The following is a 14,676-nucleotide window of genomic DNA, read 5'->3' as shown; positions in this document are numbered from 1 at the left end:
TGACTGTGTCAGTGGTCCTCTGCTGGGGGAAGCTATCCCCATGCAGGGCACCCACGCTGTGTGCTGGGATGTGGAAAGTGGACTTGGCATGAGTAGGAGAAGACTGAGATAAATATGCTGATCTCCATATGAAGCTGAGGCTCTACAAGGTGAAGGGCACACAGACCCGGGAAGAGCCTGCATGCAAACACAGTCAGGCCATGTCTGTGCTGTCCCTCACACGACCTGCCTCCCCGAGGGGAGCATGTTCCCTTACGACCAGTGTTCTCCCTTCTGTGCCACATGGCCCCAGGGCCAGAGCTCATGCCCCCAGGAGGCTCTTCCTGAGCTTTCCTTTGCTCAGACTTTCTCCAGGGGGTAAGAAGTGTGTTACTCTGGCCTTTCCATCCTTGCCAACTTACGGGAACCCCCCAAATCCTAGATTGTCTCAGCTTTCCCCAGGCTCCACCTCTGATACCTCTTTTTTGGGGGAGGGGGTAAAGTCGAAAAGAATAGGTTTATTACTTTGCCAAGCAAAGGAGGACACAGCGGGCTCATGCCCTTAAAAACTCTGTGTCCCTCTGACACTTCTACCACCTTAACCAGTCCGAGAGCCAAAGGCAGGGAGTTGAAGAAAAAAGCAAGTGACAAGTGACTCCACCCTCCCAACCCCTGGCTAGAGAGGTGACAGAACAGCCCCCGAAGACAGGTAGGTACAGCCCCTGGACAGCTTTGGGATGTTCAATCATCAGCTGAGCCTTGTATGTACCCCTAGATGAGGTCTCCCACTTCTGAGAAACAGGTTCAGAGCCAATGAATCCTCAGGACTTGCCCAAGCTCTGCTCCTGGAGCCCAGTAACCACCACACAACTTCCTGTATCCCTGAGCCTCGCTCAGGTCTCCATGAGGTCACTTCCTGTCCAGCTCTGTAGCAGCATGACACCCTCACAGGTCACTTCCCGTCCTAAGAGTTTCTTCCTGTCACTTTCTCACCCTGAAGCTAGCTCAGGTACAGGTTAAAGACACCCTGGTTGGAAAGTTGTGATGGCAATTTACCCCTCTATCAGCTTGTTTTGATTCTTCCATTAATAATGATAATGACAGAGTCAAGATAATAACCATAGAACGTGGGCCATTTATTGACAGACTGGTCTGTGCTAGGTGCTTGGCCTACATATATAAATTCTGACAACAAGTCTTCCAGGCGCATCATATTATGCCCATTTTACAGATGAGGGCTTGTGTGAAGCTGTCTGACACTGAAGCCCACATTCTTTTCACGTCTCATGTGATGTCTCCCCCAGAACATCCCAACCCATGTGTTCTCTTTGCCCTAAGAGGTCAGGAGGCTGAATCTCCCTCCCATCTGCCCTGACAGAGAAAAATGCAGGGAAAACAGCAATCCACTCACAGCACACACAGCCCACCGTGACTTTGGGCTCCCTCCTGGCCTTCCCCTCTGTATCCCTGCTTGAGGTAAGCCCCACCCTCCAGTCCATGACGATTTTCTGAACTGCAGGAGCAGAACTCAGAGGAGATAAGGTCCTCCCTCCAGCCCACCCCACCAAGCCAGCATCACAGGCGTGTTGTCACAGATCCAGGAGAAGGCTCTACCAGCCCCCACCACCCCCAGCACTGCTGTAAACAGCACTGCCTCCCTCCCTCCTGAAGACTCTGTCCTGCCCATTCTGGCTGAGCAGGGTCACCCTGTTTCACACACAGCCTTCATAGAGGAAAGAGAAAAGTAAAGTGAGGCCAACGGCCAGAGCTCAAAGGAGAAGCAGAGAAGTAGGAACAAGAGAAGCAAATTTCCTCCCGTGACCCAGCCGTAAGGAAGGGGACGCTGGCAGCAGAGGAAGCAGTGGGTGGGGAGAGGCAGGGAAGAAGGCAACTTCCTACCTGTGATGTTGACCTCCACCTGGGCTGAGCGGGTGCCGATGGGGTTGGTGGCCTCACAGACATAGGTTCCTGCCAGGCTGTAGTTGATGGGTCCCCTGAAGAAGAGAGTTCTGTTCTGGGCCTCCACGCCCTTGGGGAGGGAGCCATTCAGCCTGCAGGGGTTGGGAGACAGGCAGAGGGTTATGATTCTCCAGCCCCACGAAGCTACCCCTGTGTCACCCACCTGACTCCAAGACCTCAGCCCTTTGGCTGCGTTAATAAGCAGCATCTGTCTTGGAAGGAGTAAAAACAATAAAAGCAACAATAATCTCTTGCATGTGGCAGTTTTACATTATTCGGTGTCTCAAATTTGCTCATCACAGCACTGAAATGTAGATGGCACAGGTAGATACTGGCCCCACAGCATCCAAGAGATACTATGTAAGAGAAACCAGGTTCAAGGCCAAGGAAGCATAGCTAGAAAGTGACAACTGGGGATCTCACCAGATCTTTGGACTCTCAGCACAGTGTTCTTTTTACTACACTGGTTCTTGGTAGTTAGTTCTTGGTTTCCTAGGCAGTTGGTTAGTAATTTAAAGTCCTAACCCCGAATCTGGGTTAGGAAATGGCAACCCACTCCAGTACTTTTGCCTAGGAAATCCCATGGACAGAGGAACCTGGTGGGCTACAGTTCATGGAGTTGTGGGGAGTTGGACATGACTTAGCGACTAAACAACAACCTCAAATCTACTAAGGCTGGGGTCCTGGCCTAGAATTTTAACAGGCTACTCGGGTAATGAGACGTGACCCGTGTTTAGGAACTGTGTTCCATTTCACCATCTCCTTTCCTTGCTGGGCATGTCACAAGTCTTTTTTATGCCGAGAGAGTTCCAGAAGTTTCCTGTACCCAGAAGACCCTTTTCCTTCCTCTTGATCCTCAGTGCCACAAAACTTTTGGACCCAGAACTGAAACTGGCAGGGAGGCCCTGCCCACTCACACCTTCAGAGCCACTCCTGGTCCCAGGAAGTGGATGGTAACAAACAGCTAGGGTGTGCCAGTGCCCTGTACTTCCTGGAAAAAGAACGCAGACACAGTCTGGGCAGCCATCCTCTGGCCACTCAAGCCAACCTACTTCTTGGCTTCCCCATGCCCTTCTCCTTCTGTGTGTGCCATCCAGCTGTTCTCTGGGAAGAACCTTGGCTCGGGCTGTCACAGCTGGCTGGAGGGGGAGACTAAACCCTGAAAGGTTTAAGCCCCAAAACCACAAAGCCAAGAATGGGATTGGCCTTGGGGCAAGCACTCCATGAACACAGGCATTCTGGGCTGACTGCTGCCTCTCCCTGAGAATCTGGGGGTGCTGGAGAAAAGGAAAAGGAACAAAGAGAGATCTGAGATGCTCCAGAAAGCCAGCCTCCCTGGGGATACCTCGATAAAAATAAATACTGGGGGCTGGGATGGGAGTGACTCAGACTGAATCACCAAAGGAGAATGACAACGTTCTTGATTAGGGAGCAGAAAGGAGGCAGATCACGAGGGAAGACCCCTGGCAGAACGGTATGTCCTGCTGACCCTGATGCAGTCAAACATGGGAGGGTGTATGTGTGTGTGTGTGTCTCTCACGGCCTCTCTCCTTTTCACGGAGAAACCTGAATCTAGACCTTCATTTCCTCCCTGCCCAAGGTTTCTGGAGGTGGAGTGGGTGCAGCAAGGTTCCTTGCAAGGCGACCAGCCAGCCCCGCAGCACTTACGTGGTCCAGTGGTACTCAGTGGCTGGGGGGTTGGCATCGGCTTTGCACGTGAGCTTCACATCCATCCGCTGCAGGTACCAGTTGCCATCAAACCCCTCGATGGTCACCTCGGGCTCATCTGTGAGACAAGGGGTGATGTTTGTAAAGGGTGAGGTCAGGAGAACAGGACTTGGGGCGGTCCTGTAGGTGGGGGGGTGGGGAGCCTCAGAGGGTGATGACCCTCAGAAGGGGAAAAGACAAGGAAAAAGCCAGAAGACGGGGGAAGAGTGACAGGGGTTGGGAGGTCACAGACCCTCAGAGCAGAAGCAGCAGGGGAACAAGGCAGCGGGGAGAGGACGGGCAAAGCGAGAAGACAGGGCAAGAGAGGACGGGAAGACAAAGTGCCCCCAGAAAGGGAGGTGGAAGGAAAAGAGGAAAGAGGAAGGAGGCATAAACCGGTGAGGGAAGAAGGGGCGGGGAGAGCGGCAGGAGGTGGGAAGAAAAGCAGGGAGGGCTGGTGGGGGAGGGGTGGGGGTGGGTGGGTGGTGGGAGGGAACAGTACGCGCTCCGCCCCCACCCGGAGGCCCCGCCCCCAACGCCCTGCCGCACTCACACTGCACGTTGAGGGTGAGGCTTTCCCAGAAGCGGTCCATGTGGTAGTTGACTATGCAGGCCAGGGACTGCCGGTGGGCTTCTCGGCTGGGCACCAGGCGGTAGCGGCTGATGACGGTCACCGTGCCGTTGGGGTTCCGGATCTCCTGGTACTCCGCCTCGCCCTTCAGCCGCGTTTCCCAGGACACCACACTGGGAGGCTTCCCATTGGCTGACGTGCAGGTGGCCACCAGGACCTTTTCATCCTGCCCCTTCCTGGCTCGAAGCACTGCATGGGTGCCCTCTATCCAGTTGGTGGGTTTGGCTGCCGGGAACAAGAGAGCGCCATGGGTCTGGCTCTGCTGCCTTATCAAGGACGCACAGGCTGGGAGGGCAGGCGCCTGCCAGGCCTTGCTTCAAGGTCACCCTGGGCATGCTTGCCTCTCAGCTGTGCTTCACCAAGGCCCCTCCCAGCACTTCTCACAGGGACCTCCTTGGGTCTCACCCATGGCCTTCCTGCTCTGTTCTTTGTATGAGCTTTTGTCAAGCACAAGTCTTCCTGGAGTCTTGGCATGCTCTCCTACCATGGTGTCTTCCTGCTTCCTGGCCACCTGGAAAGTGCCCCACAGTGGGGCTTCAACCTGAATACTGATCCTCAACTCTGCCCACAGCTAAGGCCAGCCCCCATCCCTAGTGAATGGGGACAGCGTGGCGAGAAGGGACTGAAGGTACCACGTCCAGAGCTTGGGAGCATGCCAACCCAAGGAGAACCTCTGCATCCACTGAAGATGGCCCAGCCCCCAGGACGTGCCCAAGCAGAGAGGCACGGTCAGGTCAGCTTACCCATCACAGTGAGATTGAGCTGGCTCTCTCTGTTGCCCGCAGGGAAGGTGGCAAACTCGCAGATGTAGACGCCCTCGTCCTCCAGCTCCAGGCGGGAGAGGCGGATGGTACCATCTGTGAAGGAGGGCCGCAGGAACTCCACGCGCTCGCGGTATGGGGCCAGCACCGAGACGCCCATGGCTGGGTTGTAGATGGCCACGTTCTGCTTGGAGCCATTGGTGGCTTTCTGCCATGTGACCTGGGTGATCTTCACGCCCGGCAGCGGGTTGGCGAAGCTGCAGTGAAGCACCACGTCCGTGCCGATGAAACCGTACATGGAGTCGTTCACCTGGACCATCTGGGCCTGGGCACCTGGTCGAGAGAGAGGGCAGAGGGTGGTCAGGGTCAGCCAGAGCCCCTACCCTGACTCCCTGTGTGCTGGTCTTTTATTTTCCAGCAGTCATTATTTTACAAATTCTGACTATAAAAATAATAATTATCTGTTTTTAGAAGAACTGTGGGGGATATTGAAAAATCCTGAGAAGAAAATGACAACCGATGATTTCACCACTCGGACGTATCACTGATCACCTGACGGGAAGTAACCTCTTGTTCGGGCTTTTCAGGCGGCGCTAGTGGTGAAAGAACCCGCTGGTCAGTGCAGGACACAGAAGAGATGCGGGTTAGATCCTGGGTTGGGAAGATCCCCTGGAGAAGATAATGGCAACACACTCCAGTATGCTTGCCTGGAGAATCCCATAGACAGAGAAGCCTGGCGGGCTATAGTCCATAGTGCTGCAGAGTCAGACACGACTAAAGTGACTTAGCATGCACGCACAACCTCTTTTACATTCTTCTCCATATATCTTGGTAACCATGTTTTTTTTTTAAACAAAATCAGAGTCATACTGTACATACTATTCCTTAAGCTGTATTTTCACTGAGTGATATATTATCAATGTTGCTCCATGGCAGTAAATATCCCTCCGCACCCTTATTTTTGATGAGGGTTGAATGTGCTGCTTTTTGGGCAGAGGACCAGCTGAGGAGCCACCAGCTTCTTCACCTTTCTGGGCCTCAGCTCCCTCGTCTGATAAACGGGGTGGATAATCCAGTCCTCTGTAGCTCACAGATTGCTAAGAGAACCAAATGCTATGATGGATGAGTACATGTCAGGAGGCAGGAAGCACTAGGGGAGCCCCAGGGGCCCCATCAGTAAGGCCACCCTCACTGTCTTCTCCCCACAAAGGGCTGAGTGCCTGGGCCCTGGAGTGCACTGGCTTGGCCCCCCTACCCAACCGGGCTGAGAGAGGCAGGCACTGCATGAGGCTCAGCCTCTCTGGCTCACGTTCGCCTTCTCAGTCACGTCTGGCTGTCATAACTTGGCATTTGGCGTCCTCATCATCTGGGCCCTGCCATTCTGTCCACATCCCTCTGTACATGAGGCTTTCCAGCCACATCCGACCGGACCGTTCCACGGAATATGCCATGTTTCTGAGTTTCCTTCCCCCCTCCTCCTGTTTTTGTGCCACTTTTTGAATCTGCTATCAGCACTGGAGTCACATCAATGAGGGATTCAGTCCCAGCCTCCAAGGAGCACAGAGCTATAGAAACTACACATCTAATTTTGGGGGGGAGGGGGGCCACACAGTGAGACGTGTGAGATCAAATTGGGGCCCTTGGCAGTAAGAACACAGAGTCCTAACCACTGGGCCCCCAGGGAGTGCCTGATGCTACACGTCTAGACTCCTGTTCCTGCAGTTCCCCAGAAGGCCCAGGCCCTTTTCCACCTATAGCTGTCCCACTCAGGCCACCTCCTTCGGGAAACTTCCCCAATCCTCTCAACCCTATTGTGGCTCTTTGCTGCCTGGGAATGTGGTTGTTTACACCTCTGGCTTCTCCTCTGCCAGATGATGACCATCCCAGAGCAGCCTCTGAGTCTTTTCCATCCCTGTATCCCCCCTGCCGGGCCCAGCCTCTGGTCATAGTAGGTGCTCAGTAAACATTTGTGGCCAGACAAATGGCAGTGGAAGATGGAGAGGAGAGACTTGCAGGCAGGAGTGATCAGTGGCATTGAGTGGATGAATGAACGCCCTCTAGTCTCCCTGCCGATTTTGCTTTGTTCCCTCTCGAATGGCTTTTGTCTGAGCTTTTCCTTAACTCTGAACTTGGCTCAGTCCCCTAATCTACCTGGGCCTGCCATGCCCTCCAGTGGGCTCACTCCTGAGTTCTGTCATCAGCCATCCTTGCTTTCTTATTTCACTCAGTTACTTTATTGAGCACCATCAGTTAAGATCAACATCAGGCCCTGGACTGACCCCGAGGCAGGGGAGGGCCTAAATGGGCCCCCAAGGGAGTCTGCTTTCCAGAGTGGGAACTTGGGGTACACTCGCCTCTGCATGATGGAGGTGGGAGCAGAGCATATTCCTCTGAAGGCTCCTAAGACTATGGTCAGTGAAGGATGCTGCCCTTCACACCTCCCCTAAGAAGGTACCAGCCTGGTCTCTCTAGGTCAGAGCGGTATTCCCATGTTTGGCACACAGCCGGCACTCAGGACATGCCTGCTGAGTAAACATATCTTTGGCCCTCAAAGCCAGGCCGTTGCCACATACTGAAAGCTTCCCTATGCTCCCCTCCTCTGCATCCGCTCACATCCACACAGCCCTTCAAGGTCCACCTGGGATGCCATCATGCCATCTCTCCAGCTGTCCCCTTGGCCAGTCTGTGGGGTTCTGATGTGTCCCCAGCAGAGAACACTGTGGGTTGGTGGGGAATTGTGGAGGTGACACTGAGCAGCGGGCTGGGGGTGCTGGCTTCTAGTCCACCTCCGTCTAGAGCTTGCCTTGGCACCTTGGCAGGTCACTTCCCCTTTCTGAGCCCTATTCTCCTCCCACCGGAGGGAGCAGACTGGACTTCACCATCTCCTTGGTCCCTTCTGGCCTCCACTGTCTATGATTCTCTGAGCCACAGCCCAGCCCAGTTGTGCCCCACCCCAGACACCGTCCCACAGTGAGGTCAGTGGGCCAGTCAGCCTGGTACTCCTGCTGACTGGCCAGTTGGCAAGGACCTAAGCCCTAGGCCCTCCCAGCAGAGTAAGTGGGTGCTCCCTCCCCCAACGCCCAGCCTCCACTCCCCAAGCCTGCTGGAGGCTGCCCAGCAGCTGAGATAATGTGGGTATAATTGGGGAACTTTCACCACACAAAGCTGGGAACAGGAAAAGCCAGTTGGGAGGGCTCTGGCCACTGGGGGAGGCGGGTAGGCAGGGTGGGGATGGTGGGGGCAGGAGGCGTGTAGACACCAGGATCCATCCTGGGATTGGTGCCAGGGCATGGTGGGGCCTAGAGTAGGACACAGCCTGCCAAGCCCGCAGCAACCCTGCTCCTTCCACCGTCTGGGGTGAGGGGCCACGTGGTGTTCAGCACCTGGACACAGACTGACATTCATTTATCACATTTTCAGCAGCGACCTGCAGAGTGCCAGGAGGGGAGAAGGCGGACAGCGGCCTGGGCATGGGGAGCGGAGGCCGCTGCAAGGGGCTCAGGTGCCCCAGGGGTGCTGCCTCTCACCCATTATCGCCTCACTAGGCTGAGGTTTCGGGATGAGGCTGCTGCCTCCTGTCCTGTGTGACTCCCCCAGAAGCAACCCCACAGCAGGTGGGGCAGTGAGGAAGGTGCCTGAGTGCCCGCTCACTGGACACTTAAGTGGGTGGCCTGGGCCCTTGCCCCTCTACTCGGTGATGAGCAGACAGGCAGGTGGGAGGACTTCCAAGGAGCCGGCAGGGGCATCCTGACTTGGGCCTCTCTGCCCACGGCCCACTGTTAACTTTGTCCGCTATTTCCACCTTAACCATCTTTGCCACATTTTTGCTGAGTAACTAATTGTCCTTAAGGCAATTTTGCCGAAAAAGATAAAATAATAAAAAAATAAGAGAGACATGAAAAAGGACATAGTGAAACAGGAGAAAGGAGAAAGAAAATTGTTGTTTAGTCGCTAAGTTGCGTCTGACTCTTTTGCGACCTCATGGACAGGCTCCTCCGTCCATGGGATTTCCCAGGCAAGAATATTGGAGTGGGTTGCCATTTCCTTCTCTAGGGCTCGAACCCGCGTCTCCTGCATTGGCAGGTGGGTTCTTTACCACTGAGCCACCGGAGAAGGTGTGTGTGAATGCATGGCAATACTGTACTGAGAATTGATTTTGTTTTGTGGGTTGTCCTTGTGTAAGCAGTAAGCACTTGCCTACCAAGTCTTTCATTCATAGTATTTTATACTTTTTTTTTGCTTGTTGATTCATCTCCTCATCTGGCATTGAACTTTTTCTTTTTTTACTGAAGTTTCTTCCTTCATTGAGAGAGGCATCAGTTTCCAAACATTAGGGTACGTGTTTGTAACTGACCCTTGAGTCGCATTGGGAAAGCCTCCACACTGTAGTGTGTTCTTAGCACATCATCTCATGTCTGCTGATAGACTCAGAAAAGTTTTATGGGAAATACAGGCTCAACTCTGTGCCTTGGAGGCTCTTGGCCTCTTTCTCCTTGGCCTCTTTCTCCTTGGCCTCTTTCTTTTCCAATGTAGTGTGTTTAAAAACATAAAACTAACTCTTAGGGCAAACTGTTATCTTCTGTCAGCTCAATAAAGCCACCAGTAATATCACTAACTGGAAGAAAAGCATCTCAACCAGATGAAACCAAACTGTCAACCAGTTATTTCATCTTTCACGGCAAAATTGCCTCATAGCCAATTCGTCATGTGGCCAAATGTTTGCAGTAAAAATGCTTTCAGTGAAAGTACCTAGAACTGCTATTGTTAGCAGGGTCAGGTAGGGCATAAGGGGAACCCTTGGAGTTCGGGGTTTGGGGCCACTGAGGACAAGGATCCCAGAGGTGTGAAATTGGGAGGGGCTGGGAAGACTGATAAGGGTTGAAGACCCTCCCTTACCTTCCCCCCACACTAGACTCAGGGACTCAGAACCCAATCTGCTCCCCCACCCCATCCGCGGGATGCAGGTGGGGTAGAATATCCCTCGTTCTTTAGATTGGGTGGATTGGGAGGTTTTCAGAGAGGGGGCACACCCCACCCCAGCGACTCTGATAGCTGCAGGCACCACCAAAAGGGAGAAGAAAGGGCTAGATGGGGGTGGGGCCTAGGAACAGGGCCCGTCTCTGTGCAGAAGAGGTGGGTCAGAAGCCTTCTCTGGGTTTCATCACCATCACCATCATCATCATTTCTCATTTATGAAGAAGGAGGCCTCCCTTCCTGGAACTTCACTCAACAAATGCTTATTGGACCCCTACCGAGTATTAGGCATCATCTGGGGTGCCCCTAGTTCCCCTCTTCCAGGAAGCCCTTCTGGACTCTCATCACCTCTCACTCAGCCGACACCTCTATTCTATTGCCCAACTGCATATTACTTGAGTCTGCACCCTTTTCTGTTTCCTGACATGTGTGTTTAGCATGTTTTCTATTGTATCCCCACTGTCTCTAAACAGACCACAGTCCTTGTGGGAGAGGGAAGGAGCCGGGTTTGGCCTTGGGTTGAGCTGATCATGTCATGGCTGATGCCGGCAGAATACCCTACAGACTCTGTCTGGTTCCCTGAACAGCTAGGGCAGGTTCTTCAGCTGTCTGGTGGGCAGAAGGCACTATCCCTTCTTCCCCACAGGCTCCCTTCTTTTCTTCTATGAACTTTTTATTTTGTGTTGGGATGCAGCCGATTAACAATGTTGTGATAGTTTCTGGTGAACAGCGGAGGGATTCAGCCATACGTATACAGGTATCCATTCTTCCCCTGATTCCCTGCCCATCCAGCCTGCCACCTAACATCGAACAACGTTCCCTGTGCCATACAGTAGGTCCCTGTTGGTTATCCATTTTAAAGACAGTAGTGTGTACATGAGAAGTAGAGGCTGCCCCAGATGTGGGAATCAGGACCACCAAAAAGGTACCACGGTGGAGCTCAAAGGACCATGCAACGCATCGTTTACATAGGAGATGAAGGTCCAGAGTGGCTGGGTCACTCACGCAGGGATACAGACAGTAGCACCCGCCCCAGTGTCTTGGCACTCTGCCGTAAAAATAAACCCAGGTTCTCAGCTAACTTTCTCGGTGGTGTCCCTCCTGTAGTGTAACCTCAGCGTCTCCACTGGCACACAAACACCAGTTACAGTGCTGCGATCATAGGGCCTGTGGGCTAGCCTACACTGGGCTTGGTGGGCAGGTAGGTCAAGGGACTGGGGGCAGGGATGGAGGCCCTGTTGGAGTCCAGTGACTGGGTGTCAGGTGCTAGGTTAGGAACAGGGACTTTCAGGAACCCAGGTTGGGGGCACCTGCAGGGGGCTGCTATGTGCAGAGCAGGGAAAAGCCAGGGAGGTGGGGAGTGAGGGGGGAGAGTGCCCGTGTCCTCGGCAGAGGGGTTCTTGCATCCAGGGGATGTCAAAGAATGAGTCCGTTGCTTTTCCTGACCTTGAGCACTGCTTATTTTGTCCCTGGTCATCATATGAGTCTAGGGTCTGGGATCCAGGTCTGCACCTGTGCCTCACTTTCCCCACTGGTGCTGAGACTGGGCAGTTTGGGCCTCCTTCATGGCTTCTCAGAAGTGCTGAGCCAACAAGGCAGGCGTCGGGCCGGCCTCCGAGACGTCATGGACCTGCAAAAGCCCCAGCTCAGCAACAAAACACAAAGGCTCTTCAGTTGTGGCCGACAAACCTGCTCCCCAAGGCCCTGCCCTGCCTGCCATTGAGCTAATCCAAGGCTGGGGCCACAGGTTCCCACGCAGTTGGGTGTGTCTCAGAGTGTGTGTGTGTGCGTGTGCGCGCGGACAGGTAGAGGGAGCGGGGAGCGGCGCTTTCCTACCCATACCACCTGGACCAGTTTCTCCTCCTAAGCTTTGAAACCTCAGACCCCTCTTCTCCCTAGCTTAGCAGGTGGGACTGGGCCCGTGTGGTGGGTGAAGGCTGGGGAGGGGCATTCAGAGCATTCGGACATGGACTGCCTCTTCTTCTGTTCCCCACTCTTTTCCAGAGTCTCTGCCCTGGTGCCCTCAGTCGGGTGGGCAGAAGTGGCAGGCCTGGGTGGAGACGCTGGGCTTCCCAACAAGGCCTCTCTGAAACCAGCATCCTTTGGGATCCATCTCTAGGGCTTTCCAGGGATGCTCCCTTGCTCCCTGCCCTGGAACTGGCAGAAAGGAACAGGACATCCGGCGAGAAACCAGCTAAGTGGTAAGTGGGGATGACTCACCCACTGTGGGGGGTGGGGAAGGGCCGCCAGATGAAACCTTGCTGAGTCAGCACAGTGACCTAAAGGTTATAGGTGCCCTCCTCCCAGCCCTGCTACATTTTCCAAATGTCAGCTCCCAGGGCTGGCTGGCTGGCTGGCTCTTCTCTTTCTCGTGTCACAACCTGGCCTCCTGGAGGACAGGCTGGTGAGGCAGAGGGGGAGATGTGAAAGCAAGCCCCATTCTGGGGTCATCTTCTCTGGGAAAGTCTTGCCAATCAGTGTCACCTGGACGCAGTCGTTCTGTCAGCAGGAACCCGCATGAGCAAGGCTCTCACTGAAGTCCTTTGAACTTGTCCTATCTTGCATCTACACCCTGGGCATGTTTCCCTGTTGGTTCAGGAACTTTCCAAGAGCCCAGGCTACACCTCCAGCCTCCAGTCTCCCTGCTACATCTAGGATGGGGCCCAGGGTGACGAGGGCAGAGGGCTTGGCGAGGAAAATGAACAGCAGCTGGCCCAGCTCTTGTGCCTGCAACCCCTAGCACCCCTCACCTGGTCTGGGGGTGTGAGGGCCCAAGTCTGCCCCACGCCCCTGTTAGCTCAGCACGAAGGCTTCCCTTGCCTCCTGCAGCACGTGGCCTTTGTCTGGTGGGCTTCTCTCTGGGAGCAGTGCCTCCTGGGGTGGCCTCAGGCTGTCCTGGGTCCTTGAGTCCCCTCCACATCCACCTTGCCAGCAGAGGTGATAACATCCCATGATCCCACAGTCGGTGGCTAATTGCTACTGTCCGAATCCAGGCGCCTCCACCCTCATTTGGGGTCACAGAAACTGCCGATGTTTTCTTCTTGGCTGATGCACCCCCCAACCCTCAACTCCCCACACAGGGCTGGCTAATGATGGGCTGTGGAGCTGGCGCCTGGCGCCTCGGGCGGGTCAGCACAGTGCGTGGGAGAGGAGGGGGCGCGGCAGCCTGGGAAAAGCCCCAGAAGGAGCCGGAATGGGAGCCCAGGATCTTCCAGGCAGGCCGGGCCAGCCCTGCTCTCTGGCAGTGTGGAAGCCCCGGGGGAGTGGTGGTGGTGGGGGCTGCTCCAGCAAGTCCTATCTCTCCCTGAAACCCAGCAGGACGGGTTGGGGGACAGGGATGAACCTGGGAGCGAGGCTTTGCCTTCTCCCTCTGAGGAGCAAGTGCCCAGGGACGCCTGGACGGCTCTCCTACAGGCCTGATTCATGCTAGCTGCCCATCCCCAAAGCCCAGGGCAGCCTGGTCCCAAGCGGCTCCTGACTCCCCTCAGCATCCCGGGAACAGGAGCCTCTCTCAGTTCTGTCCCCTCCTTCCATCGCCAGCCTCCAGGGTCCACCTCTCGGTCCTCTCTCTTCTGCTCATCGTGTACCTGCCACCTCTTCTCTGACCAGGTGGTGGGAAGAGAGGGTTCCTAACTGGACGTTGGGAGAGGCAGGCTCTGGTCCCCATTACTTGGCACCTTTATTCTGTATGGCCTTAGGTAGGGCGGTTTACTTTTCTGACCTCAGTTTCCTTTTCTGTAAAATAAGAGTTGGACCCCCTGACCCTGGAGGACTCGACTTTGGATGTCACCTGTCCAGCTCTCTCTGCCCCAGCTCTGCACTTGGCCTTGGATCAGCCTCTGGAACTTCTCTACCCAGCAGCTGCTCTACCTCTGTATACTGCCCAGCTCTTCCAGGAAGACTGATTAAGTGGCAAGCCAGGAACATCCAGGCTGCACAACAGCAGAGCTGGGGTGCACAGGGCTCTTCCAGGGACACATAATCACCAAGCTCAGTTGATACTAGTTCCTAAATGCCTTTGATTTCATCCTTGTTCTCCATCCCCTCTGGCCCCAATCCAGACTTCTCCTAAATCTCCTCACTCCAGTTCAGCCCCTTCCCTGCCTCTCCACCTCCAGCAGAGTCTCACTTCCTTATTTTCTCAACATTCCTGGGCTGGGAAATCCCAGTTAAGTAAGCCCCAACCCCTTTCCTTTGAACCCAGCACCTGCTATCTCATCCGGTTGCCTTGACCCCTTCTCCCCAGGCCTTGCCCCTGGGGCAGGCCACAGTCACCTCCCACGCTGCCTACTGTACTGTTGTGACACAGATACATACCTGCCTCCAGGCTTGCCCGTTTAACCCATTTTCCGCTCTTTAAAACATAAAATCATGGTTTAAAATCCTTCCATGGCTTCCTGCAGCCCTGAAGATCAAGTCCAAAGTCCTTTTGGGCTCTGGGTCTCATCCTGGGCATTCCAGCCTCCAGCAGCCTCCTCCTGCTCTTTCTCTCCCACCACGTGGGACAAGAGCACCAGTTCCCTGCCATGTTCTTCCCTCTGTTAAACACATGCCCTAGGGACTTCCCTGGTAGTCCAGTGGCTAAGTCTCCCCGCTCCCAAGGCAGGGGGCCCGGGTTTAATCCCTGGTCAGGGAACTAGATCCCACATGCCTCAACTAAGAGTT

General features: G+C 54.7%; 1 protein-coding gene across 1 annotated transcript in view; it reads right to left on the bottom strand.

The window, feature by feature from the left end:
- The window catches only part of NECTIN1 (nectin cell adhesion molecule 1), a 72,272-nt gene that overhangs the window by 12,950 nt on the left and 44,646 nt on the right, over positions 1-14,676 (bottom strand). The window contains exons 2-5 of the mRNA XM_027563475.1: positions 5,020-5,370; positions 4,199-4,501; positions 3,607-3,724; positions 1,879-2,030 (exon numbers count right to left, since the gene is read on the bottom strand). Of these exons, the coding sequence (XP_027419276.1) occupies positions 1,879-2,030; positions 3,607-3,724; positions 4,199-4,501; positions 5,020-5,370 (924 nt within the window). The remainder of the gene's footprint in view (positions 1-1,878; positions 2,031-3,606; positions 3,725-4,198; positions 4,502-5,019; positions 5,371-14,676) is intronic.

Source organism: Bos indicus x Bos taurus, chromosome 15 (genome assembly GCF_003369695.1).
Source record: "Bos indicus x Bos taurus breed Angus x Brahman F1 hybrid chromosome 15, Bos_hybrid_MaternalHap_v2.0, whole genome shotgun sequence".
Classification (NCBI taxonomy): Eukaryota; Metazoa; Chordata; class Mammalia; order Artiodactyla; family Bovidae; genus Bos; species Bos indicus x Bos taurus.
Note: the sequence above shows the minus strand (reverse complement) of the source record. Positions and strands in the feature narration are given on the sequence as shown.